The sequence below is a fragment of the Toxotes jaculatrix genome, chromosome 8 (assembly GCF_017976425.1).
Source record: "Toxotes jaculatrix isolate fToxJac2 chromosome 8, fToxJac2.pri, whole genome shotgun sequence".
In the NCBI taxonomy this organism is placed as follows: Eukaryota; Metazoa; Chordata; class Actinopteri; family Toxotidae; genus Toxotes; species Toxotes jaculatrix.
The window spans coordinates 12,214,767-12,242,256 of record NC_054401.1 but is presented as its reverse complement, the minus strand read 5'-3'; the positions used below and the strand labels follow the sequence as shown (position 1 = coordinate 12,242,256).

The 27,490-nt window shown below is 42.2% G+C and overlaps 2 protein-coding genes across 2 annotated transcripts; both read right to left on the bottom strand.

Moving 5' to 3' along the window:
- Positions 1-75: 75 nt before the first annotated feature.
- On the bottom strand, positions 76-11,809 carry rad54b (RAD54 homolog B). The gene is made up of 16 exons (XM_041045365.1): positions 11,700-11,809; positions 10,954-11,132; positions 10,621-10,816; positions 5,063-5,293; positions 4,312-4,611; positions 3,837-3,999; positions 3,454-3,679; positions 3,044-3,130; positions 2,827-2,947; positions 2,607-2,746; positions 2,223-2,513; positions 1,832-1,995; positions 1,495-1,756; positions 1,001-1,067; positions 706-903; positions 76-618 (listed from the first exon to the last, which is right to left on the bottom strand). Exons 2-16 carry the CDS (start codon positions 11,098-11,100, stop codon positions 395-397), a joined length of 2,817 nt encoding a protein of 938 aa, XP_040901299.1. The 5' UTR covers positions 11,101-11,132; positions 11,700-11,809; the 3' UTR covers positions 76-394.
- Positions 5,662-8,778, bottom strand: LOC121186591 (fibrinogen silencer-binding protein). The gene is made up of 2 exons (XM_041045366.1): positions 7,771-8,778; positions 5,662-7,149 (listed from the first exon to the last, which is right to left on the bottom strand). The coding sequence occupies exons 1-2, from the start codon at positions 8,175-8,177 to the stop codon at positions 6,594-6,596; spliced, it is 963 nt and encodes a 320-aa protein (XP_040901300.1). The 5' UTR covers positions 8,178-8,778; the 3' UTR covers positions 5,662-6,593.
- Positions 11,810-27,490: the final 15,681 nt, after the last annotated feature.

Sequence of the window (27,490 nt, the reverse complement as noted above, 5' to 3'; positions counted from 1 at the left end):
CATTCATACATGCATCTGAGATGTTCGTCTTTCTGTAGCAAGAATTCTTCAGTCAATAACAAATGTTGAGCTCTTTAAAAGCCTGTTTATTACACACATTCACACATTGAATGTCATTTATTTCATGAAATTCTAAAGTAAATTTCTTTGAATCGATAAAGAAAATCCAAAGACGCTCGAAACAAGATGCAGAATCTGACAAGCAATGTAGTTTAAAGCTGTTGGAAACTGTATTGCTGTTGTTGGCAAGCTGTTAAATGTGCAGCAGTTGTTGAGTGTTTAGTCATATGTTGAAGCCAGGCTGTAGACAAAGCCCAGAGAGGCTGAAGACAAACACGTAGATGAAATTTGTGTGTGTGAGTCATCGATATCTGAAGCGTAATCTAGTGGGTGTTTACTGAGCTGTGTGAGAGATGGTGGTCTGGAAGGCGAAGGTGATGTGGTTTCGTGCGTGGTCGAGGTAGGGGTCTGAGAACGTGTGTGTGTCACCAGAGAAATGCCTCCACTTCATCAGCTCGGACATGCTGAGATGCTTCTGCGCCGCCGCCCCTCCGCGGTCACCTTGGCGACCGAGCTGGCACGGCCTATCAGAGGCCTGGTTCTCCTCCTCTACGACAGCTGAGAATGAAGACAAAAGTGAGCTAATGAGTTTCAGTGAAGTCAAACACTGGTGCCAGCGTGTGTGGGGCATGTGTATGAGCCTACCCTGGACTGATCCGTCCATGCTGCAGCTGCAGTTCAGCAGGTCGTGAGTCAGAGAGGGAGTGTCCATCAGGCTGAAAAGATCTCGCAGCTCATTGCTGGAAAAGCTGGTGTGCTCTGCCCCTTTCCCCAGGTCAACCACAGTCCCAGAAAGTCCCTGTTTGGACACCTGTCTCTGGAATATACGCTCCTCAATGGTACCTGCAAGGAAGTAACACAGACCCAGAACTTCAAATCAGTCTGATTCATAGTGTGCTGAATTTTGTGGCTCATTATGCGTGTGTTATTGTATTCGGACCTGCAGTGAGGAGACGGTAGATGTGCACAGTCTTCTTCTGCCCATCTCTCCAGACCCGAGCCATGGCCTAGACACAGTGCACAAAGTCATGTTGCAGTGGAGAATGACATACATGTGTACAGTGCCACCTGGTGGATAGGGATTATATGAGAGTGTTACTGTATAGTCTGATCTTTCACACCTGTGATTCAGTTCATTTGATCAAGACCATCAAGAGCTGTATGCATGGCTCACAGGTAACTCATTAAATGAACAATTTGGTGATGTCATTATCAGGACCCACCTGGGGAAATTAAATTCTGGTAACCGACCAGCATTTTACTGCTTCTTGTGTTAGTATTCATGTTCTTTGGTGTCTCAGTAACTGATTGTGAGTGTTATTAGTCATGATTGCAACTCATGTCAAAGAAAACAGTGTTACAGAGTTTGAACTTTGTTGGCACATCTATGTGTGTGTTTGTGTGTGTGTCTGTGTGTGTGCGCGCACAGCTTACCTGAATATCATTGGCAGGGTTCCAGTCAATATCATACAGCACTAGGTGTGAAGCGCCGATCAGGTTAAGTCCCACTCCTCCTGCTTTGGAGCTCAGCAGAAACACAAAGTTCTGAGAATAGGGGCTGTTAAAATTGTCAACCAGTCGCTGTCTCTGGTTGGTAGGTGTGTGTCCATCTAGTCGGCAGAAGGTGTAGCCCATGTGTGCACACAAGTCCTGGAGCAAGTCAAGCGTCTGAGTGTAGTTGGACACTACAACCACCCTGCAGGGGCACAGATACACGGTCAAATCTGCAGATGCAAAGCATATACAAACTAAATACCTGACACACGCTCACCTGTCTGAAGGGCTGAGCTGTCTGATGGCACTCAGCAGGTCCGACAGAACAAGGAGTTTTCCAGAATCAGCAATGTTGAATCCTCCCGCAGAGTAGGATTCTGGGAAGAGATCTGCCAGACCGTCATACAACGAAGTCTCCACTGATCCGTGGTCTGTTCTCTCCTGAAAAACAGGACAACAAGGTACTCACAGTCAGGACTGGGATTCAGCCAAATCTCCAGGCACACACAAAAAGACATAAAATGCTACTTTTACCACAGAATTTATTGCCAATGACAAATGATGCTCAGAGTTTAATAAATAACTACAACATACAGCAATCAATTACGATCACTGTGCTGTGAGGCTACTGCAGCCCCCCCTACCAAATTAGGAAAAACAAATGTAACCTTGACAGTGGAGTGGAGCAGACCAGGGTGGTTACAGAGCTTCTTCAGTGCAGTGATGCAGGCCAGGTGCGTGTGAGTTTGCGTGGAGCCCTGGAGGCAGGCTCTGAACACTCGATGGCACAGGAGGTGCCTGTAAAGCTGCAGCTGCAGAGGGGACGGGTCACAGAACAACGTCCAGTCAAGACGAGGAGGAAGGTAGCGGTTGATGATCTCCTGCGTCCGCCTCAGGATGAACATGCCAGTCAGACGAGAGAGCTCAGCGGCTCGCTCTTCTCCCAAAAGTCTCTCCTCCTGTTGGAAAAGAAAATTATAAGATAAAGTCGGATAAAGTTATCTCTATGCAAGGGATGCAGATTCGCAGAAGTTAGACAGAGGGAGTTTTACCTCTGTGCAGGAGGGTTGTCTGGAGCGTAGAATCGGCTCCTCGTACACTTTCCTATAAGCAGTCGATGACCCGAGAATCCCTGGGTTGACAAACTCTATAATAGCATAGAACTCCTGCAGGTCGTTCTGTACGGGAGTGCCTTCAAAACACAAAGACAATTTATTATAAAACCTTTATATAAAATCCTCCAGTCTCTTTGAGTCACAAGCAAGTGTGTACCTGTGAGTATGACCCTGCGATTACAGCTGAGGCTACTGAGAGCAGAGGACGTTTTGATGCTGCTGTTCTTTAACCTGTGACCCTCATCACATATTACAAGACCAAACTCCACTTTTTGTACCTGAAAAGACAGGGGACAATAAAATATCAAAGCAAGTGTTTCAGATGGTACGTTTGAAACATTCACGCTTGAAAGCATGACAGAGGATGAACACACCTGCTCCAGGCAGCGCAGCAGCATCTCATAGCTGATCACCAGAACACTGTGCAGAGGAGATAACAGAAACTGCTCTATCCTGTGGTCCTATACATGTCAACAAAGAATGTATATTAATGACTTAATACATACAAGATTATGGTAAATTATTCTGATACTTTAAGTGTTTACACAAAGCAAAACCAAGGAAAATCAGATCAGAATTAGGATTTATATAAAAGATAAAATGGAAGAAGAAATAAGTAAGAATGTGCATGTGGTTTCTTTGATGTCTTCAGGAGGGAGAGCATTATTATCATTATTATTACTGCATTATTTTGTACTTGTTGCTGTGCACTGTTCCTGAATTCCCTCCATGAGAAACTGATCGTAGAACATTTGATCTACTTCAGCTTTCACCACCCACTCACCTGATCCACAGTGAAAACAGAGATTCTCTCACGGCCCAGCCACTTGTTAAACTCTGCACCCCAGTTCTGCACTAGGCTGCCAGGTGTAACCACAAGGACACGCTTGGCAACTGGTTTCCCACCATATGGCCCCTGTTTCAGCAACGTCCAGGACAGTGCCACGCTCTGAAGTGTCTTCCCCAGACCCATCTCATCTGCCAGGATAGCGCCATGGCGACCCACAGCTCTGAAGCACACACACACCAAACACATCAATATGATCTATTAGGAATCCTAATAATGGCTGTGATTACTCTTCCGGTTTTGGGGCTAAAGCTAAGCGGTTATTAAGAGGTTCTTTAAACAGTATTTGACAATATATGTTACGGGAACAGCTCTATTACCTCATCCCCATGACACACTCATAGAGGAAGAGCAGGCCGTCTCTCTGGTGGGGTCTCAGGTGAGTGGTTAGGTATGGGTCAACCACAACATCAATTACAGGGAGCCCTGACTTGTTGGTAGACCACTGATGGTAGGGGGAGGGACGAGGCATCACCAGTGCACCTGAGGATACACAATATTTCTAAATGAAAAGAGTATGTCTTGCATCATAGCACAATAGAGATGATGGCAAATATTAGATAAATAATGACTGTTATTATGCTGTAGGACTATTTTATCAAGCTGTCAGATGGTATGATCTATAAAAGTAATGACATGGCACAAACAACAAACGCTGAAAAAAAAACAAATACAAATGTTTCAGGATATGTGTTTATACAAAACCACAAAAGAGAATTCATTCATCCAGAACAATTAATTTATCCAGAATAACCTCTGTTCCAAGAAGTAAAGTCTCTGATTTAGTCTACATACCTGGAGCAAGGGGGTCATAGCGAGGTCTACAGGATTGTTCCTCCTCTGGTTTAGTTCCTGGATGTTCTGCTCTTCCTACCTGGGTTGGGGGGCAGAAAGGTTTGGATGCAAAATGACGAGGAGTTGGCGTAGCTGGCTTTACATGCGACTCCTCTTTCTCTATTTGGACATCTTGGAAACAACGTCCCCTGGCAAAGTCCTCAGCAGATATGACCCCCATCACCTCCACCTCTTTCCCACCAATCATCAGGGTCTGTCCCTCAGACAGAGAGGCCAACTCTGACACCTTGTAGCCACTACCTACACACAAACATGAATAAACATCCGAACAGTTAACATATATTTATCTTTTTTTTTAAGTCTCACTGGCACAAGAAAACAATGAAATATCCAATTTAAATAAAATAAAGCATACAACAAATAATATATCCATAGCATCATATGAATATTCCACAGAAAAACACAACTCTTTTAGCAGTTTATAATGAATGTGTTCAATCAGCCAGTTTTTGCAGCTGAGAGCATAATATTAACTGTCAGCCATTTTATCTGAGTGTTAAAATTGTGAGTGTGAAATTTATGAACTGTACAGTGTTCTTCAAAATTCCCACCATGGAACTTTCTACTGCTATAACACATGTTCTGGCATTAGAATTTGCTCAAAAGCTGCAGGCAACGTGAAGCTGCAGCTACACTGCTTCTTAAGTGATCACACAAAATACATTGATTGAGCTAATAAAAAAAGTCTCACCTTTGCCAATGTCTTTTCCCTCCATGTCCTTAAGTGTGGCTGTGCGTCCTCTTGTCACCAGGACTGCATCGCCCTCCCAGCGCTTGTGTTTCTTCTTACTGGCCTTACACCACATCACGCTGAAGTAACGCGCTCCTTCCTTACTGCAGGCAGAGTCTGGGCAGGCTGACGCTGCAGGAGGCTGTGGGGTTTGAGGAGACCTGGGAGGCAACTGAGGGGAACCATTCACTCCTGTGGAACAAAGACATAAAACAGAAAGGTTGAACTCAATCAAAAAAAAAAAAAAAACAACAACAACAACAGGATGAACCCACCAGCAGAGGTCACTGTTGCACTGAATCTACACATCCTACTAGACCTTAAACCGGGATGAACGTCCCCCTTCACAATAACAAACCAGAAACCCTGAGTGCTCCAAGGTTGAGACAGTTGTAGCAACATGCTACAATGCAAATGTGAGTTGAGAGGGTAACCATGTGTTCTTTTGCTACTAACCTCTGATTCAATGATTAAAAATAAGAAAAGAGAAGTTCCACAAAACAGCTGAAACCAAGAAAGAAGATGTCTGACATGTAATAAACACAAGACCAGTAGAATACTGACCTTTTTTAATAGAAATAAGCTAATATATGGACAAACTGTAAAAGAAACTGACAACACTTATTTACCAACGTTGCAATACATGTTGTAGTTACATACATTAAATAATAATAACATCACAAAACCAAAACCACATCTCCCTTCTTTTGCTCACTCAACTGGCCATCAGTTCAGCAACCAGAGAGAATTTCTGACTGACCTCAATGCACTAAATTTGTCATCATTAGCATAGTATGTTAAGGCCTTTGAAAGTTTGACTTGTGCTCCAATCCTGGCACCTCTGAAAATTTCTTGAGCGAAGTGCAGTGTGTTTTTTTGTTTTTAATAACCTACGAAATTTAATTGTCTAATAAGTTTATCACATCTGATTTCTAATTAGGTGGACATTTTCAAGCAATCTCCCTAATGTGATCTGTGCAGACTCTCACAGTCCTGTCACTCCAATACATCATTAGAGTAAATGCTGTTACCATAAACTGTCTGCCAGTCTTGGATAATAAAGATCATTAATGCTATCCTAACATTCTCACAGATACATATTAGTGGCAGATCTAGGCAGGAAAAGCACCAGCAAGGTACAAGTCAGTCACTACTACGAATATTCCCTTAATAAATCTGGACTTAGACATTTATTTTACCTGTTTTGACCCTTCACAGTGTTAGTAATGTGGGCATTTACAAGTTTTGTTGCCGCCGCTGACAGTAAGTGCAGGAATGACGATAAACTTCTAAACCTGATGAACAACATGATGACTGATTGCAACACAAGTCAGCCTTATCCCACAATATGAAACAGGCTTTCAGTGTCTGTAAGAGGCACTATGTTTCCAAAAGAAGAAAAAGAAGTTCTTAAACACAAAACTAATGACTGATTGCTCCTCAGAGCTACTCTCTGTCAGACACTGGCCACAGATGTGCACGTTCATGCGTATTATAGAGGAATTGGCAGTCCGTGTCTCAGTCGGGCAGCTTTTAGTTTCTCCACTTTGATCTTGGCTCTCAGAAGTTCCTCCTCCAGTTCCTGTTTCCTCTTCAGCCCCTCCCTTTTCTCCTCCAGGTACAGAGCAACCTTCCTGTGATTGGCTAAAACCAGCTCGTGCTCCTCTTTGGCCAGGTGCAGAGGGCGAAACCTGTCGGGCTCGTGGTGGGGATAGATATCGTTGGGGTAGAGGTCATGGCGTAAGGGCAGCGGCGAGGTGGAGAGGGGGATATTCACAGAGGAGGGGGTGGGAGACAAGGATGCTTCGTAATCGTGGACACTGCCCAAGTCCTGCTCCCCGTCCCGCTCATGGCTTCCATCCAGCCCTGACCCTGTGTGCGAGGAGAGGATGGGAAGGTCTGGTGGTGGTTTTACATCCTCTTCAGGGTCCAACTGGACCACATCATGGGTTATACTTGGGACTGCTGCTGAGTAATCCTGGAGTCCAGCCAGAGAAGAGCTGCTGCCAGGATGTTCAATGGGAGAGTTGTGCTTGCTGTATATTAATCTATAAATGGAAAGAAGGATAAAAGTAAGTGAGAGCAGAGTGCTTAAACTACATTTACTAAGTGTCTACATCTTGTTTATGTGAAGTGTGTGGAGACCTCTGTTGGTGATAATGCATGCTAAATAAATCATTAATCAGAGTAGACACACAAATACTTTGGGTTTTTTTGGCTGCTCGTCACAGTGGGTAAGCAGATTCATAACATAATTTAGGGTTCATATGTGAAGTATTTGTCTAAGAAACAACAACAAATGATTAACCTGAAATCTAACTGACAGATTAATCAATACCAAGTGCTGAGGATTTTCTGTGTGAATGTACACTAACCAAAGCACAAACTACTAACCAGCTGCCAGTAAGTGAAAGCAGGACATGCTGTATTTTTCTGTAGAAACTGATCATGTACAGTGAGTGTGTAATCTGTTTGGACTTAGGGAGGGTGAGTTCAGCCCCTCCCCTACTTCCTCCTCCAACAGTTGAAACAGTGTCATTACTACATACTTTTTTTGAGACTAAGGATAAATGTCTGCACTCACTAAACTCTCACCTGACTGTTGTGTTTCCCCTGTAGTTCTTTATTAAAATGCATGTCTGTGTTCGTAGGTGTATATTACACTGTACCTGCGCAGTGCCTGGTCCTTTTCGTGAATGGGCACATGGTGAAACAGGTGAGGGATCATCTCCATAATTCTCCTGGTTGGCTCGGAGATGCTCGCTCTGTACTCTGGTTGGGCGTGTCTCCGCTGCATCACTTCCTGCTTGGCTGACTCCTTCAGCCTCTTGTAGAGGGTCCTCAGGCCCTGAGCGGTGCGGTGGGGTCTGTCCCCTCCCAAGGCGTTATACTGTTCAGCCACGGTGTCCCAGCACTTGTTCTTGTCCACGATGACCGCATGCTTGTTGGTGTGCTCCTCCAGGATGCGGATGTGAGGACGGACCAGCTTCAACAGGTCCAGCTTCTCAGAGAGGGTGAAGTTGGAGGAGCGAGCTTTACCCACCATACTGGACAGAAACACAGAGCTGGACGCCATCTTATAGCATAGCGCACTCACTCAGACCAGGTCAGGTCTATGTCACCCCTCAGTAACCACACTCAGTACTCTGGCTCCTCACTCTTCCCACCTGTATTTTTTTTTTGTCCCTGCTGCTGGCTTCTCTTGGTCCACGGTGATAAAGCTACCACTGGTCTTAACACTCATACATGTCTCATTTGCCTCCTCTTCTTCAATCATAAGCTATGTCTAACATGTGCATGGCTTCAAACACTACTGCTGGCTTCCCTCTCAGCTACGTTGCACAACAAAAACAGGCTGTGCAGCACACAATAAGAATCAGGCTTAACTAGGCCAGCCTCGTTTAGGCCCCCGCCTACCGCGGAGGGCTTTGGATGAATTCCTCCCAGCTTAGGCTGACGTAGCTAAGCCGCTTAAGCCCAGCCCGACCTACTTACAGCTCGGTCTCTGTAAACCCCAAACCAAGCACAGCACAGAGCAGAGCAGAGCACGGCCACACTGCCTCTACATTAAAACACGAAGCCGGCAGCAGCGGCTCTGTGCCCTGCACAAATGAGGGAAACGGTGTGTTACAGGTTATTAGGGGTCAGGAGTCTATTTTCCAAATGTGAGTTGCGCTTTGAAATAGCGCTGGCTTAACTAACTGAGTGGGGGAGGGGTCTGTGACCGCGCTGCGCATGCCCGCAAAAAAAAAAAACACCCTTACGCGTGGATGTATACAATAAATCCCAGGTCTGCAATACAAATACCGATTCATGTTGTCAAAGCACGTGTTCGGGGCGCGCGTGGAAAGCGTGCCGAGCCGAACGCAGGGAGTGTGTGAGCCGAGTGTCTTCAGGGTGGAAAAAAACAGAGGCACTAGTTGCTCTTGCAGACGAAGGGAGCGATGGCTCACTGATCCCGAGCACAGTCCTAATCTGCCCGGCGCTGCCGCCGCACTACCCCGCTGATTTGCATAATGCTGGACCTGCTGTCACTCAGACCCAGGCCGCCTGGTTTAACATCTATATTCAGTGTGTGTGTGTGTTATTATTAGCCACAGAGAGGGGACAGTCCAGCGCTGGTTCACTCTTGTTAGTGTCACACGGTTATTTGTGTAAAAAAAAAAAAAAACGGTAACAAACGAGGGAAACAAGGGACATTTAACCGGAGCACAGGTGTCTTGCACCTGGTAATTGCACGCCGGTTCATAATTATCGTGCATTCAGATCTGCTAAAAGCAACATGGACGCTGTGTTGTTGTGACCCTGTAGGTAATGTTTAATAAAAGAAGCGCAGTATCTGTGAGAATAACAATAACGTGGCGAGAACTAGGCTGTGGCTTTGTGTTAAAAACGGTCAGGGTCTGTGTTAGAAAAGACTCCCTCCCTCCCATCACTGTCATACGTGGTCCCTTAAATGAGTTCTATTAATTTGCATCTGAACAGGAAATGCATCTTTCTTTTTTTCACGTTCCCAGAATTCTTCCCCACATCATTTGATATTACTGTCCATCAATGAACTTGGTAAACAACCATTCAGGGGATTCTAGAATCAGGTAATACGTAATATATGTAGGCTATTTTGGAAGCTAAAGATGTTTCTCTACAATGTATGCTGTCTCTCCAGACACTGTTTACTGTTTTTATTTTTGAATCGAAGAAAATGTCATGTAATGCATATAATAGTGAAGAAGACACTACAAAGTATGCACTACATTACTACATAAAGCCTTTTTATGCTATTAGTACAGGTTGGATCAGCAGCATGATGAATTTAGTAAAGCAGTAAAATGAAACAGTTAACATATATATTACGTCAAAGATGACTACAATGACATTTTTCCTATTACAGTGTCAATGTATTATATATATTAACCCGTATTGTATATTTAGGCAATTCTTGAGCAATTTATGTGTAAACTCACTGTACACCCACCCACCCAACAAAACGGAATGAATAATAAAACAGACATAAATCAATTGAGAAACATTAATGAAACATTATTAAATTACCTACATCTAATTGGAAATGACCATGGTACTGACTGCTCTAATTAAGCACCTGTAGCAACAAAAATACTATTTACTCATTTTACAGTTAATGCTTGCACTTTCTTTTACACATACAGGCTTGGATGATCTCTCCACACACTGGTACTTCAGGCAACCATGGCTCTTGCAATATCAGAATTACCATAACAGATATAGGATGTTCTGGCACATACAAATGTGAAAAAGTGATGTTTGTTATATACATATTTTTCATTTCCTTCACATAGGTATTTGCCTGAAAAAGATGTGATGGGACAAAATGCCACTCAATAGAACTAAAAGATCTGATTTCAGCATTTGAGTGCCTTTATTCTTGGTAGTATTTCAGCACCAATACCAGTGAGATCTTGTTGGAGCATTACAATCTGTACATGACTATTCTTGCAAACATCATAGCATTGTTTCAGCCATAAATCGTTGTGTCTTACCTGCTGGTCTGTTGTCTTCTGCATAGTCTCTGGTGCCAGTGTCAGGATTTTCTGTCTCAGCCTCATTTTCCTTACTTTCCGTTGCACAGAGAACACGAGCCAGAGCCCTGGACAAGGCTGGGGCAGCCTGTGACTCTTTGGGCTGGACATCACAGCCTGTCTCACTTGGAGATGGTGCTGCTAGACTTCTCTGGACCTGCACAATGAGAGGAAGGGAAAAGAGACTTTATAATCTGAGGAGGTTTAAAACAATGATGGATGATGTATGAATTTGATTTAGATATCAAATTAATACAGAGGGACCAGACTGCAGGTAAAATGTGCATAAATTACCTTTTCCAGTGCATTGCCTAGTCCAAGTTTAGGGGTCAGGGGCTTGGATTCAGACACAAGACATGAAGTAGATGCTCCAGGAGGCACAAATCGAGGCTTTTTTGCTGCATTACCCGAGAGCTGGCTTGGAGCTGCCGAACGCCTCATTCTTCTACTGGCAACCAATGATAATCTGTCTCCTAAAAATAGAAAGCAATTACTGATTACAACTTTGACACAGTTGCTGACTTTAAACAACTTATCACACACAAATACCAAACACCTTTTTAGTTGCATCTCCACAAATACAACTCATTTATTCAGTTTCCCTCCTATTTTATGTCACTGTGTAAGCCAGTAGAAGACATCACTTTGGCTCTCGGAACTTGTGTTGAACATTTAGTGTTTTACTGACACATGCAATATATGATACCATGTAAAAAGCGACTGTAAATCGGACGTACAGTTACAACATTCGATAAAAATATAAAAGACGAACGTTTCTCAAAATAAAACTCGGTGCTATCGTGATCTTTTGTAAAACTAATCGGGAGCTTTCTACCGTTTCAACATGTCTGCATGTCTTTGATATGGAAATAAGAGCCGGCGACCCCTGGTTCACAATAAACTGTCAACACATCAACCTGCTATATCGCTGTGGCAGGTTAGCAAGATAGCGAAATAGCTAGCAACAAACACTCGCTGACACGGTCTAAACTCCGCTGTAATGTCATGTTAGATAATGTGTGATACCGTATCGTACCCACCCGGACGATATAAAAGTTTGATGAAAACATTTAAGGTCACAAATTTAGTTTGAATAATCTCGTCTCGTCTTTTCTTTCCTTTCCTCAAACTCTCGATGCTGTTCCGTTTCTCCCGCTGAAGGGTTTGAAGAACCTGATTGGTTGCACTTCCTTGGGGCGTTGCCAAAAAGGAGCGGAGTGCGTTTGGTATCTAACGTCAGTAGAGTTTACCGCGCACGTTCTCCTTCAATATTACGCAACCCGCGGATCCCTGTATTATAAATCGAGCTCACCTAACACCGGTCAGACAAATGACCTCACTTCACCCCTTAAATAACGCCATAAAGGGAAGGAAATGTTTGCGTTTGTGTGGGCGTGGGCAGATTTGTAGTTATTTCGGCTTCAGATATGAATATAGTTCCTCAGTGTCGTTTTTAATGACGCTAAGTTTAACAGTGTATTGTTGGAAGGCGACTAAGTACATTTACTCAAGAAAGTTACTAAACTGAAGTGCATACCAAATCTATATACATAAAAGTGGCAAAAAATATACACAATCACACATAACAGCAGAGAATAACAATAATATAAAATAAAAACAATATAATTTTATCATTTTAGAATAATAAAGAAAAAGAATAATATAAAAACTAGACAATTCGCCTGTGAGAAACCACGAGAGTGGTGCGGTGCAGTGTGCTATCCCATTACTGTAAAGCAGAAACCAAAATATATTCAGGATCTTTGTTAATGAAAGAATGATAAACGAGAAGGTGGGAGAAGAGTGAGCATAGGACAGATAGAAAAGGGTCCGACTAACAGAGGGAAAAGGAATGATAAAAATGGGCTAGTATGGAAAATCACTGTAGGAAGAAAAAGAGGGGAGGGTAGAAGAATACAGAAAGGATGGATAGATGGGGATAGGGGCACAGAGGGATTAGGGAAGGGAGGAAAAGAGATAAAAATGAGTAGGAGATCTTACGAGGTGGTGTGTGTCGTTTAAATAAAATAAAATATGAACAAATTACTTTGGGTCTCTAATTAGATCACATTCAGTTATATCATGAACATACTTATCGGAGTTCAACACAGACTGACCATGAGACTGGAAATGACACAGAGCATCAGCTAACAATCAGGAGAGCACAATAACAGCTAATACTGAACTCACAGTACAAACTGAGAATGGAACATTGGAAACAGCAGAACATCCCATATCATAAGAACCTAAAGTTAGAACAATAATTTGCTATGGTTTCTTCTGTTAAACATACACATAATTCAGATGCCAGTACAGATTTGAAATTAATTGATAAAATCACTCACTTGGTAAAAATGCAGCTTGAAGACAGAGTCAGCAACAGTCTAAATGAACAATACTTACAAGAGCACTATGTCATATTAGTATCACATCTTATTTCATGAGTCGACTCAGTTTGACCTTATTCACTATATGATGGAGAATTTCTGGCTAATTGAATCCTGTTAATGACACCAAATTACTGCCAAAATGTGAGCACTAAATAAAAGACAATACCAAGAATTTAACACTATAAAGTCCAAGATTTTCTTCAGCCAAGTGAAAAATGAGAAACATACGAGAAAAGGGACAAAGAAATCCTTCGACTTCAAGCTGTATTTTTTTTTTTTTTTTTTTTTTTTTGAAGATACAATTTCTTTAAAAAAAAAAAAACACAGATACCAGCACGTGTTCAGTTTATCCAGGGCTTGGATTCAGGTGTTCAACTTCAAGTATGTCAATAGCACGTAGCTAAGGAGGAGAAAATTAATCATCATTGTTCAACCTGGGAAACTTGACATAAATCACTGTGTTCATCTTCCCCACTAGATGGAAATGAAGCAAATATACCCAAACTGGGTGCATCTCAAGCACTACTGAGTACAAGGTTTTCTTCATCCAAGTGACAATGTTAAATAAATTCACAGTAACAAAAATTTAAGAAAAAGTACTACAAAAACTATGAAAACAAAAGATTAAAAAACCATACACATAAATATGTAAAGTCAAACTAAAATAAGTAACATGACAAGTATATGAAAAAGGTGCTCAAGGACAGAAAACTGACAATAAGGCAGCAATGTGTGCAACATACAATGTAAAAGTAAAAAGCATGGATAAAGAGAGTAACATTATCACCAGAAGTTCAGCCACAGATTAAAGCCTCAGTTCGCACATAATCAAACTACAGCAGCTACAGAATCATTTAAGCAGAATTTATGGTCTGTCCAAACTTCAACATGTCTTCCTCACTCTGTTCCTTCAAGCACTGGAATGAGGCCATAACTGTGTCTTCCCCTCTAGTGTCTTGTGGTTTTAAAACATAGTGAAAGGTTTCTCTACCATCTGTAAACATCTTTTCAGATTTGCCTTCTGAAATGGCTGTCACTGTGTTCACATATGTTTATACAGATTAGCAATTCTACTTCAACACAAAGCCTGTTATCCTTTAGACTTTCTTTTCAATTCAGCCCATGAAAATGTCTCATTTCATGTCAACAGCATGTAGCTCAGTAGGAGCAAATTAATCATCATTGTTCAGCCTGGTGGCACTATTTTCTCCTACTGCACTTTACAACTATTGCAGACTAATTATATCAACAGGTTGACAGCTCCATGTCTTGGGCTCAGAAACAGAAATGTCCAAATGTAAAGCAATAAATTAAAAAAAAAAAAAAAACAATACAAATGATCAAGTGCTGCAGAGTACAAGGTTTTCTTCATCCAAGTGACAAAGTTAAATAAATTCAAGGTAACAAAAATTTAAGAAAAAGGACTATGAAAATTATGAAAACAAAAGATAAAAAAAACCATACACACAAATATGTAAAGTCAAACTAAAATAAACTAACATGACAAGTATATGAAAAAGGTGCTAAAGGACAGAGAACTGACAATAAGGGATCAATGTGTGCAACAGACAATGTAAAAGTAAAAAGCATGGATAAAGAGAGTAACATTATCACTAGAAGTTCAGCCACAGATTAAAGCCTCAGTTCGCACATAATCAAACTACAGCAGCTACAGAATCATTTAAGCAGAATTTATGGTGTGTCCAAACTTCAACATGTCTTCTTCACTCTGTTCCTTCAAGCACGGGAATAAGGCCATAACTGTCTCTTCCCCTCTAGTGTCTTTGGCATGTTTTTAAAACATAGTGAAAGGTTTCTCTACCATCTATAAACATCTTTTCAGATTTGCCTTCTGAAATGGCTGTCACTCTGTTCACATTTGTTTATAAAGATTAGCTGTTCTACTTCACAACAAAGCCTGTTATCCTTAAGACTTTCTCTTCAATTCAGCCCATGACAATGTCTCATTTCAAGTATGTAAATAGCACGTTGCTCAGTAGGAGCAAATTAATCATCATTGTTCAACCTAGTGAACTTGACATCTATTAGCTTTTCACAGTGGTCACTGTGTTCATCATCACCACTATATGGAAATGAAGCAAATATACCCAAACTGGGTGCATCTTTACAGTCATCTGAGCTATCTGAGTCGTCTCTCTGCCAGGCTTCCTTCCCTTACCCTGTCCACCACGCAATTAAAAAGAAAAAAAGAAAGGAAAGAAAGGTACAAACCCACCTACACTTAAACCTGACCCAAATAACCCCACGTCGCTTGATACTGCAGTGAATCTTGTCCGCGATTGACCATACGTAGCGCTTTACAGGGGCGGGAAAAATTCCCCTGCCGGGAGGCCTCCCTTTGTGCCGACGCCAAAAAACGCAAGAATTGCAAAACTTTTCCTCACCACACCTACTTCAACCCAGAAAGGTCCTACTCCAGTCCCCTTGGAACGAAACTTGGCAGAGCGAGACGAGCCAGTGTTTGACCTCAAAGTCCAACTCACCCTACCTGTACAATAAAGCTTCTATCAAAATTTAGGTGGTGATGATGGACAGCAATGCAACTATGCTAAGGACACAGGCTGACCAATCGATCTACATCAGACCTGCCCGTGTATCTCCACCATTTAATGATGGAAAACTTAACAACTTACTGGCCTAACAATGATTTTAATCAATATCAAAAAACGTGATCACAAATGTATCTCAGAAGCCAATACAGATTTTAAATGCATTCATAAAACATCATCCATGGGCTGAATAACTGCTTGAGAAAGCCAACATCACAGATTCTGCTGTGTTTTGTTTGCACTTTCCTGAGACTATGTCCTGTTCAGACATCACAAGTGGAGAGCTGGTAAAACTTTAATTCCTACAATAGAGATAATAAATGGTCCCAGTCTGTGCCTAACCAGAACTTGAGCTTCATTACGCAGAAAATCAGCCCATCCACCTCCTAGATGCAGCAGGCTCACTCCCAGGTCATGTCCTGTAGTTTGAAGAGAAGCTTGCAGGCTTGTGCGATGTGGGCCACAACAATCCTTCGAAAGTGAGGTCTGGAAGTCTAGGCGGTGTCCAAGGCTTGGTGGACCAGGTCAGGCCACATCATACCCCTTCCAGCCATCCTTAAGGTTGAACATATAACTTGAACAGAGAAAAAAAATCATTAGTCATCAGTAAAAAGGAAACAGACTAAAGCAAACCTTCAACGTGACCTCAGATCTTACCTTTGGTTGCTGCTCTCTCACTTCCCCTGACTCTGGTGTCTGCTGCTTTCACAGACTGTGGTGGAACAGTCCAGTGCATCCATCCATGCAGGGTGGAAAGTCTGAAGGGAGTCTCCGAAGTCATCTGTCCATTAACTCATAACTTCATCACATTCCAGTTCTGTATTGTCTGTGGAACTCCTCGTCAACATGTTCTGCCATGGTCTTGTGATCTTTGCAAACCCTTCCACAGAGGCTCAGCAGTAATTACAAAGTCCAATGTCCTGACGTACATGGAGTCAGTCTGAGAAGACACTTTTGTCTCCTACTACACTTTACACCTTTTGCAGACTAATTATATCAACAGGTTGACAGCTCCATGTCTTGGGCTCAGAGACAGAAAAGTCCAAATTTAAAGTAAGAAATAAAAAAAAAAAACAAAAAAACAAAAACAAAACATATATATATATAAAAAACAAATGATCAAGCACTACAGGATACAAGGGTTTTCTTCATCCAAGTGACAATGTTAAATAAATTCACGACAAAGAAATTTACAAATAAGGATAACTATGAAAACAAAAGAATAAAAAAAAAAAACACAAATATATAAAGTTAAACTAAAATAAGTAACATGACAAGTATATGAAAAAGGTGCTAATGGACAGAGAACTGACAATAAGAGAGAAATGCGTGCAACAGAAAATGTAAAAGTAAAAAGCATGGATAAAGAGAGTAACATTATCACTAGAAGTTCAGCCACAGATTAAAGCCTCAGTTCGCACATAATCAAACTACAGCAGCTACAGAATCATTTAAGCAGAATTTATGGTGTGTCCAAACTTCAACATGTCTTCCTCAATTTGTTTCTTCAAGCACTGGAATGAGGCCATAACTGTGTCTTCCCCTCTAGTGTCTTTGGCATGTTTTTAAAACATAGTGAAAGGTTTCTCTAACATCTGTAAACATCTTTTCAGGTTTGCCTTCTGAAATGGCTGTCACTCTGTTCACATTTGTTTATAAAGATTAGCAGTTCTACTTCAAGACAAAGCCTGTTATCCTTTAGACTTTCTCTTCAATTCAGCCCATGACAATGTCTCATTTCAAGTATGTCAATAGCACGTAGCTCAGTAGGAACAAATTAATCATCATTGTTCAATCTGGTGAATTTGACACATCTATTAGCTTTTCACAGTGGTCACTGCGTTCATCATCACCACTAAATGGAAATGAAGCAAATATACCCAAACTGGGTGCATCTTTACAGTCATCTGAGCTATCTGAGTCGTCTCTCTGCCAGGCTTCCTTCCCTTACCCTGTCTATCACGCAATTAAAAAGAAAAAAAGAAAGAAATGAAAGGTACGAACCCACCTACACTTAAACCTGACCCAAATAACCCCACGTCGCTTGATTCTGCAGTGAGTCTTGTCCGCGATTGACCATATGTAGCGCTTTACAGGGACAGGACAAATTCCCCTGCCGGGAGGCCTCCCTTTGTGCTGACGCCAAAAAACGCAAGAATCGCAAAACTTTTCCTCACCACACCTATTTCAACCCAGAAAGGTCCTACTCCAGTCCCCTTGGAACGAAACTTGGCAGAGCGAGACGAGCCAGTGTTTGACCTCAAAGTCCAACTCACCCTACCTGTACAATAAAGCTTCTATCAAAATTTAGGTGGCGATGATGGACAGCAATGCAACTATGTTCAGGACACAGGCTGACCAATCGATCTACATCAGACCTGCCCGTGTATCTCCACCATTTAATGATGGAAAACTTAACAACTTACTGACCTAACAATGATTTTACTCCATATCAAAAAACGTGATCACAAATGTATCTCAGAAGCCAATACAGATTTTAAATGCATTCATAAAACATCAACCATGAGCTGAAAAACTGCTTGAGAAAGCCAACATCACACATTCTGCTGTGTTTTGTTAGCACTTTCCTGAAACCGTGTCCTGTTCAGGCATCACAAGTGGAGAGCTGGTAAAAGTTTAATTCCAAAAGAGATAATAAATGGTCACAGTCTGTGCTTAATCAGCACTTGAGCTTCAGTATGCAGAAAATCAGCCCATCCACCTCCTAGATGCAGCACACTCACTCCCAGGTCATGTTCTGTAGTTTGAAGAGCAGCTTGCAGGCTTGTGCGATGTGGGCTGCAACAGTCCTTCAGAGGTGAGGTTCAGAGATCTCGGCGGTGTCCAGGGCTTGGTGGATCAGGTCAGGCCACATCATACCCCTTCCAGCCTTCCTTAAGGTTGAACATATAACTTGAACAGAGAAAAAAAAATAATTAGCCATCAGTAAAAAGCAAACAGACTAAAGCAAACCTTCAACGTGACCTCAGATCTTACCTTCGGTTGCTGCTCTTTCACTTCCTCTGACTCTGGTGTCTGCTGCTTTCACAGACTGTGGTGAAACAGTCCAGTGCATCCATCCCTGCAAGGTGGAAAGTCTGAAGGGAGTCTCTGAAGCCATCTGTCCATCAGTCCATTAACTCAAAACTTCATCACATTCCAGTTCTGTATTGCCTGTGGAACCCCTCCTCAGCATGTTCTGCCGTGGTTTTGTAATCTTTGCAAACCCTTCCACAGAAGCTCAGCAGTAATTGCAAAGTCCAATGTCCTGATGTACATGGAGACAGTGTGAGAAAACACTATTGTCTCCTACTGCACTTTACACCTTTTGCAGACTAGTATCAACAGACTGACAGCTCCATGTCTTGGGCTCAGAGACAGAAAAGTCCAAATGTAAAGTAAAAAAAAAAAATATATATATATATATATATACAAAACAAATGATCAAGCGCTACAGGGTACAAGGTTTTCTTCATCCAAGTGACAATGTTAAATAAATTCACGACAAAGAAATTTACAAATAAGGATAACTATGAAAACAAAAGAATAAAAAAAAAACACAAATATATAAAGTTAAACTAAAATAAGTAACATGACAAGTATATGAAAAAGGTGCTAACGGACAGAGAAATGCGTGCAACAGGAAATGTAAAAGTAAAAAGCATGGATAAAGGGAGTAACATTATCACTAGTTTGCTTTCTGAAATGGCTGTCACTCTGTTCACATTTGTTTATAAAGATTAGCAGTTCTACTTCAAGACAAAGCCTGTTATCCTTTAGACTTTCTCTTCAATTCAGCCCATGACAATGTCTCATTTCAAGTATGTCAATAGCACGTTGCTCAGTAGGAGCAAATTAATCATCATTGTTCAATCTGGTGAATTTGACACATCTATTAGCTTTTCACAGTGGTCACTGCGTTCATCATCACCACTAAATGGAAATGAAGCAAATATACCCAAACTGGGTGCATCTTTACAGTCATCTGAGCTATCTGAGTCGTCTCTCTGCCAGGCTTCCTTCCCTTACCCTGTCCACCACGCAATTAAAAAGAAAAAAAGAAAAAAAGAAAGAAATGACAGGTACGAACCCACCTACACTTAAACCTGACCCAAATAACCCCACGTCGCTTGATTCTGCAGTGAATCTTGTCCGCGATTGACCATATGTAGCGCTTTACAGGGGCAGGAAAAATTCCCCTGCCGGGAGGCCTCCCTTTGTGCCGACGCCAAAAAACGCAAGAATCGCAAAACTTTTCCTCATCACACCTATTTCAACCCAGAAAGGTCCTACGCCAGTCCCCTTGGAACGAAACTTGGCAGAGTGAGACGAGCCAGTGTTTGACCTCAAAGTCCAACTCACCCTCCCTGTACAATAAAGCTTCTATCAAAATTTAGGTGGTGATGATGGACAGCAATGCAACTATGCTCAGGACACAGGCTGACCAATCGATCTACATCAGACCTGCCCGTGTATCTCCACCATTTAATGATGGAAAACTTAACAACTTACTGACCTAACAATGATTTTACTCAATATCAAAAAACGTGATCACAAATGTATCTCAGAAGCCAATACAGATTTTAAATGCATTCATAAAACATCATCCATGGGCTGAATAACTGCTTGAAAAAACAAACATCACAGATTCTAATGTGTTTCGTTTGCACTTTCCTGAGACCGTTTCCTCTTCAGACATCACAAGTGGAGAGCTGGTAAAATTTTAATTCCTACAATAGAGATAATAAATGGTCCCAGTCTGTGCTTAACCAGAACTTGAGCTTCATTATGCAGAAAATCAGCCCATCCACCTCCTAGATGCAGCAGGCTCACTCTCAGGTCATGTCCTGTAGTTTGAAGAGCAGCTTGCAGGCTTGTGCGATGTGGGCCACAACAGTCCTTTGAAGGTGAGGTCTGGAAATCTCGGCGGTGTCCAGGGCTTGGTGGATCAGGTCAGGCCACATCATACCCCTTCCAGCCTTCCTTAAGGTTGAACATATAACTTGAACAGAGAAAAAAAATCATTAGCCATCAGTAAAAAGGAAACAGACTAAAGAAAACCTTCAACGTGACCTCAGATCTTACCTTTGGTTGCTGCTCTCTCACTTCCCCTGACTCTGGTGTCTGCTGCTTTCACAGACTGTGGTGGAACAGTCCAGTGCATCCATCTCTGCAGGGTGGAAAGTCTGAAGGGAGTCTCCGAAGTCATCTGTCCATTAACTCAAAACTTCATCACATTCCAGTTCTGTATTGTCTGTGGAACTCCTCTTCAACATGTTCTGCCGTGGTCTTGTGATCTTTGCAAACCCTTCCACAGAGGCTCAGCAGTAATTACAAAGTCCAATGTCCTGACGTACATGGAGTCAGTCTGAGAAGACACTTTTGTCTCCTACTGCACTTTACACCTTTTGCAGACTAATTATATCAATAGGTTGACAGCTCCATGTTTTGGGCTCAGAGACAGAAAAGTCCAAATGTAAAGCATTAAAAAAACAAACAAAAAAACAAAAAAAAAACTCAAATGATCAAGCACGATAGAGTACAAGGTTTTCTTCATCCAAGTGACAAAATTAAATAAATTCACAGTAACAAAATTTTAAGAAAAAGGATAACTATGAAAACAAAAGATTAAAAAAACCATACACATAAATAAGTAAAGTTAAACTAAAATAAATAACATGACAAATATATCAAAAAGGTGCTAAAGGACAGAAAACTGGCAATAAGGGAGCAATGCGTGCAACATACAATGTAAAAGTAAAAAGCATGGATAAAGAGAGTAACATTATCTCTAGAAGTTCAGCCACAGATTAAAGCCTCAGTTCACGCATAATTGAACTACAGCAGCTACAGAATCATTTAAGCAGAATTTATGGTGTGTCCAAACTTCAACATGTCTTCCTCACTCTGTTCCTCCAAGCACTGGAACGAGGCCTTAACTGTGTCTTCCCCTCTAGTGTCTTTGGCATGTTTTTAAAACATAGTGAAAGGTTTCTCTACCATCTATAAACATCTTTTCAGATTTGCCTTCTGAAATGGCTGTCACTGTGTTCACATTTGTTTATAAAGATTAGCAGTTCTACTTCATGACAAAGCCTGTTATCCTTAAGACTTTCTCTTCAATTCAGCCCATGACAATGTCTCATTTCAAGTATATAAATAGCACATAGCTCAGTAGGAGCAAATTAATCATCATTGTTCAACCTAGTGAACTTGACATCTATTAGCTTTTCACAGTGGTCACTGTGTTCATCATCACCACTAGATGGAAAATGAAGCAAATATACCCAAATTGGGTGCATCTTTACAGTCATCTGAGCTATCTGAGTCATCTCTCTGCCAGGCTTCCTTCCCTTACCCTGTCCACCATGCAATTAAAAAGAAAAAAAGAAAGGAAAGAAAGGTACAAACCCACCTACACTTAAACCTGACCCAAATAACCCCACGTCGCTTGATACTGCAGTGAATCTTGTCCACGATTGACCATACGTAGCGCTTTACAGGGGCGGGAAAAATTCCCCTGCCGGGAGGCCTCCCTTTGTGCCGACGCCAAAAAACGCAAGAATTGCAAAACTTTTCCTCACCACACCTACTTCAACCCAGAAAGGTCCTACTCCAGTCCCCTTGGAACGAAACTTGGCAGAGCAAGACGAGCCAGTGTTTGACCTCAAAGTCCAACTCACCCTACCTGTACAATAAAGCTTCTATCAAAATTTAGGTGGTGATGATGGACAGCAATGCAACTATGCTAAGGACACAGGCTGACCAATCAATCTACATCAGACCTGCCCGTGTATCTCCACCATTTAATGATGGAAAACTTAACAACTTACTGGCCTAACAATGATTTTAATCCATATCAAAAAACGTGATCACAAATGTATCTCAGAAGCCAATACAGATTTTAAATGCATTCATAAAACATCATCCATGGGCTGAATAACTGCTTGAGAAAGCCAACATTACAGATTCTGCTGTGTTTTGTTTGCACTTTCCTGAGACTGTGTCCTGTTCAGACATCACAAGTGAAGAGCTGGTAAAACTTTGGTTCCAACAACAGAGATAATAAATGGTCACAGTCTGCGCTCAATCAGCACTTGAGCTTCTCTATGCAGAAAATCAGCCCATCCACCTCCTAGATGCAGCAGACTCACTCCCAGGTCATGTCCTGCAGTTTGAAAAGCAGCTTGCAGACTTGTGCGATGTGGGCTGCAACAGTCCTTCAGAGGTGAGGTCCAGAGATCTAGGCGGTGTCCAGGGCTTGGTGGATCAGGTCAGGACACATCATTCCCCTTCCAGCCTTCCTTAAGGTCAAACATGTAACTTCAACAGAGAAAAAAAAATAATTAGCCATCAGTAAAAAGCAAACAGACTAAAGCAAACCTTCAACGTGACCTCAGATCTTACCTTTGGTTGCCGCTCTCTCACTTCCCCTGACTCTGGTGTCTGCTGCTTTCACAGGCTGTGGTGGAACAGTCCAGTGCATCCATCAATGCAGGATGGAAAGTCTGAAGGGAGTCTCCGAAGTCATCTGTCCATCAGTCCATTAACTCAAAACTTCATCACATTCCAGTTCTGTATTGCCTGTGGAACTCTTCCTCAGCATGTTCTGCCGTGGTCTTGTGATTTTTGCAAGCCCTTCCACAGAGGCTCAGCAGTAATTAGCAAGACCAATGTCCTGACGTAAATGAAGACAGTCTGAGAAGACACTACTGTCTCCTACTGCACTTTACACCTTTTGCAGACTAACATTGACAGGTTGACAGCTCCATGTCTTGGGCTCAGAGACAAAAAAGTCCAAATGTAAAGCATAAAAAAAAAATACAAATGATCAAGCACTACAGAGTACAAGGTTTTCTTCATCCAAGTGACAATGTTAAATAAATTCACAATGACAAAGAAATTTAAGAATAACTATGAAAACAAAATAAAAAAAAAACCCATACACATAAATATGTAAAGTTAAACTAAAATAAACAACATGACAAGCATATGAAAAAGGTAATGAAGGACATAAAACTGACAATTTTGGAGAAAGGTGTGCAACAAACCATGTAAAAGTAAAAAGCATGGATAAAGAGAGTAACACCATCACTGGAGGTTTAGCCACAGATTAAAGCCTCAGTTCACTCATTATCAAACTACAGCAGCTACAGAATCATTTAAGCAGAATTTATGGTCTGGCCAAACTTCAACATGTCTTCCTCACTGTTTCCTCAAGCGTGTCCTTGCTGAATAACCACTTGAGAAAGCCAACATCACAGATTCAGATTTTGTTTTGCTTGACCTTTCCAGAAACCGTCTCCTTTTGAGGCATCACAAGTGGAGAGGTGGTACAACTTTGGTTCCAACAACAGAGTTACACAGTCTGTGCTTAATCAGCACTTGAGCTTCTGTATGCAGAAAATCAGTCCATCGATCTCCTAGATGCAGCAGACTCATTCCCAGGTCATGTCTTGCAGTTTGAAGAGCAGCTTGTAGACTTGTGCGATGTGGGCTGCAACAGTCCGTCAGAGGTGAGGTCTGGAGATCTAGGCGGTGTCCAGGGCTTGGTGGATCAGGTCAGGCCACAACATTCCCCTTCCATCCTTCCTTAAGGTTGGACATATGACTCAAGAGAGAGAAAAAAGAGAGAAAAAAAAAACATTAGCAATAAATAAAAAGCATACAGACTAAAGCAAACCTTCAATGTGACCTCAGATCTTACCTTTAGTTGCCGCTCTCTAACTTCTCCTGACTCTGGCTGTCTGCTGCTGAAGAAAATCTGAAGAGAGTCTCTGAAGTCTGTGGCGAGTCTTTGAAGTCATCAATGCATCATTCCATTAACTCGAAACTTCATCACATTCCAGTTCTGTATTTCCTGTGGAACTCCTCCTCAGCATGTTCTGCCGTGGTCTTGTGATCTTTGCAAACCCTTCCACAGAGGCCCTTCCACAGAGACCGTAACTATCCTAACTGAAAGTTGAAAGGACGGTCTGACTTATCAAAATGCCTGTTTTTTTTTTTTTTTTGTTTTTTTTTAAACAGCTGCCTGTGTTATTTGTCCTTTGACACTTGTGACTATGGTCACAAGTTCAAGTTAATTTGTCTTATTTGAAGCATTTTCTCATGTGACATAACTGCTGATATATATCACTGTATATTCTGCCAATCATCTGTCTGCTTTGGAAATTTGGTGTTTAGGTTCAATCTGATCTGCTAATGGGAGGAGGCCAAAATCAGACCCAACACAGGGTCCCCAAATCAGCCCATAGCAGGCTGAATAGAGGGAGGGAGAGAGACAGAGGTGAGTGTGAGTCTGTATGTGTGTGTGACAGAGAGAGACAGAAGGACAGCAGCTGAGACAAGGTAAAGTGATGGCACGGTGGCCAGGATAACAACCTCATACCTCTTGAAGACTTAAACTAACAATGGATGGATGGACGGCAGCCAGGTTGGAAGGATGGACAGGAACAAATTCTGTAGGAGGAAAAGTTATGGCACGGCGGCCAGACATCCCAGCATCAAAGAATGAAACTTATACCTCGTATAGCCTCTTCATCCAACGTAGTCAAAATCGACGCTACAATGTTAAGAGGGGGTTATAGTGCAAGAGAGTGCATGTGTGAGGGAGAGAGAGTGACAGACAGGCAAACGGTCGGGCGGACAAATAATTATGATATGGTGGCAGTGTGTGAGACAGAAAGAAAAAGAGGGTGAGACAGATTGGCACAGTGGCCGTGTGTGTGTGTGTGTGTGTGTGTGTGTGTGTGTGTGTGTGTGAGAGACACACACAAACACACACCAACAGAAGAATAAAAACTTCACTTACAATTAGTTGATTTATTCTCATGCTGATCTGTTTGTGGACCTGAAAGAAGATGAAGAAGAAGCTCAGTCTGAGTCTGCAGGTCAGAGCCAGTTCACCTGTGAAGACACAGAGTGGACTGATCCTGTCCAACACTCACACTCACATCAGTTCACTGAATATAAATCCATCTGTGTGAAGCTTTATACACACACACCTCACACTGATCAGGGAATAATAATTTCTCCTGCTGTGATCGAGCTTATGGAACATTCCTGTCATAGTTATTAATCATATTGGCGACTGTGATGTGTGAGTGAGGATGACTGTGGTGAAGCTGAAAGATGAAGATTTTCAGACTGACCGCAGGTGGTTTAGAGATCGGCAGCATGTTCTCTTCTTTGAGCAGCGTTTCACAATCTTTAAATATTGTTTATTGATTAAATTCTGCTCAACGGGTAAAACGGAAAATCAACACTGATCAAACTGATGACGGTATTTTTACCGTCCGAGCTTCACTCAGAGCGAACCACCACCCTCAGGTTCACCTTCACCCAGGCCGCTGCTGCACCTGTGAGCCAAAGCAGCAGGCGCGCTCCAGACAGCCACAGTCCGCGCACACTTTCCTGCAGTTCTGGATTCTAATATAACTAATAAATGTTTATGTGGGTAAAAACTCTGAGGACTTACAGGCCTGCCTCCACATACCCCTGATAACCTGAGCGCGTGGGAGATGAACTGAGGATTTATTAATGTGAACTGAGGAGGCCGCTGAGGCCTAATTATCTCTGTGCGGCTGCGCTGTCCCCCCTGTCATATTCAGACTTTATCTTTACCACGTGAACCACATCACGGTCCAGAATTTAAATATATCAAACCTCCAAGACATAGAGAAGACTCCAAGAAATATTTACTACAGAACCAGGTGAGCTCCACCTTAAAACATAACCCCAGGTGGAACCAGCGCACCGCGGCACCGTAAACTGTGACTGTTTTCGGAGCCATGTCCTTGGCGCGCTCGTTGGGCCTCGTCTGAAATCGTGGACTGAAATGTTGTGTGTGCTCACTTTTCGTAGAAAGTCCAGAAAGCCGTTTCCAAGCCGTCTGTCCAAGGTGAGCGGTGCGATGTAGACACGCGCACTTAGCCTGAGTGCGCGAGCGTGTGCGCGGGCGTGAGCACAAAGTGGCGTCTGTTGCTCACAGGGTGGAAAGGCCTCGGGCGCCTCTGTTGCAGCATCTGAAGAACAGAGATTCACAGGTTGATACAGTTGGTCTGTTTCCCTCAGTGTGCTCACACTGTCTCCATACTCACTCAGAAAGTCGGTGGAAGTCTGCGTTCCGCGCACACGCGCTCTCCTCTCCTCCAAACCGGCGCGGTAATGGCGGACTCGGTGCAGCGCCTGGTGGTCAAAGTGGTACCGTGGTTTAGCTTAACTATGAGCTGAAACCAGCTCCGACACACGGCTCAGCGTCCGGTTTTATCAGGTTACACTTTGACTCAAAGTCCCGGGTCTTCACCTGATGAACAACAGTATTTCACAGATTTGAATAAACTCCCAAACAGCGTCTCCATATCCACCTGTTTCTAGCGTGCTCCCGGCGTGCACCTGGCCCTTTTAAGTCCCACCCTCTAACAACCTGTGGGTCGTCATCTCTGATTGGCTAATAATTGGCCAGTGATAACTACACTTTTGTGTAGGGCGGAGCAATGCGTCATAATGACGTGAATGCAATATGCAAACTTGAATGAAAATTGAAAATTTGAATTTTCATGATCATTGAATGATTTTGTGATTTTTCAATTTTCAATTAGTTGATCATGTTCAACAGAAAAAGGCAAATAAAAAGTGCAAATAACTAAACAAAAGAAAAAACTACTATTGGCTGTCATTCACGACCTTTGGCTAAGGTCCCCTTTTGGTTCCTGTCCCCATGTTTAGAGCCACAGATTTATAGGTTTTTGTTCAGAAACAATAACATTTTTCCCTTTTATTGCACTTGCTGGAATTGCAATTGCTGACCACTAAATCTGCTACTGTTACTATTTTTATCTATTTTATATTTGACTTTTACTGCAGTTAGTA

What these genes read in the sequence shown, in the direction of transcription:
- LOC121186591 (XM_041045366.1), bottom strand. Translation starts at nt 8,177, where the DNA reads ATGGCGTCCAGCTCTGTGTTTCTGTCCAGTATGGTGGGTAAAGCTCGC. An exon ending in AAGGACCAGGCACTGCGCAG is followed by an intron (nt 7,150 to 7,770) that starts GTACAGTGTAAT and finishes TTCCATTTATAG; the next exon opens with ATTAATATACAGCAAGCACA.
- rad54b (XM_041045365.1), bottom strand. Translation starts at nt 11,100, where the DNA reads ATGAGGCGTTCGGCAGCTCCAAGCCAGCTCTCGGGTAATGCAGCAAAA. An exon ending in GAGTGTGTCATGGGGATGAG is followed by an intron (nt 3,680 to 3,836) that starts GTAATAGAGCTG and finishes TGTGTGCTTCAG; the next exon opens with AGCTGTGGGTCGCCATGGCG. An exon ending in ACCCTGCCAATGATATTCAG is followed by an intron (nt 1,068 to 1,494) that starts GTAAGCTGTGCG and finishes CACTGTGTCTAG; the next exon opens with GCCATGGCTCGGGTCTGGAG.